We start from the raw sequence: 413 nt of genomic DNA, 5'->3' as shown, positions 1-413 counted from the left end.
CCACCGAGGCGGCGGTGGAGGCGGGGGCCGAGGCCGCCACGCCCACCATTGCCGGCAGCGCAGGCGCGGAGGCCGCACGCAGAACGCGGGGCGGCGTGTGCGGCGGCGCCTGCTGCTGGTGCTGGTGCTGGTGCTGCTGGTACATCTGTGGCTGCACAGGCTCCCCCAGTGACGGCTGGCGCTGCGGGGAGAGCAGCAGCGGGGAGGCGGCCGCGGGGGTGCCGGCCCGGCTGGCCGGCGCGGGGCCCGGCGGCGGCGGCGGCGGCCGCGGCGGCGTGGGCGGTGGCGCCTCGGTGGCGGCCGCCCCCGGCGGCGGGCCCACCGTCTGGCCGGTGCCTGCGGCCGCCGCCGCAGCAAAGGACATGGGGGGCGCGCCCGGCTGCCGTGCCGCAGGCGCGGCCCTGGGCGGCACG

General features: G+C 82.6%; 1 protein-coding gene across 1 annotated transcript in view; it reads right to left on the bottom strand.

Moving 5' to 3' along the window:
* The window catches only part of CHLNCDRAFT_58797 (expressed protein), a gene marked incomplete at both ends in the record, with an annotated part of 8,824 nt that overhangs the window by 1,391 nt on the left and 7,020 nt on the right, over positions 1–413 (bottom strand). Inside the window, one exon of the mRNA XM_005844629.1 lies at positions 5–181. Within this exon, the coding sequence (XP_005844691.1) occupies positions 5–181 (177 nt within the window). The remainder of the gene's footprint in view (positions 1–4; positions 182–413) is intronic.

The sequence above is a fragment of the Chlorella variabilis genome, assembly GCF_000147415.1.
Source record: "Chlorella variabilis unplaced genomic scaffold CHLNCscaffold_21, whole genome shotgun sequence".
NCBI classification, from domain to species: Eukaryota; Viridiplantae; Chlorophyta; class Trebouxiophyceae; order Chlorellales; family Chlorellaceae; genus Chlorella; species Chlorella variabilis.
Note: the sequence above shows the minus strand (reverse complement) of the source record. Positions and strands in the feature narration are given on the sequence as shown.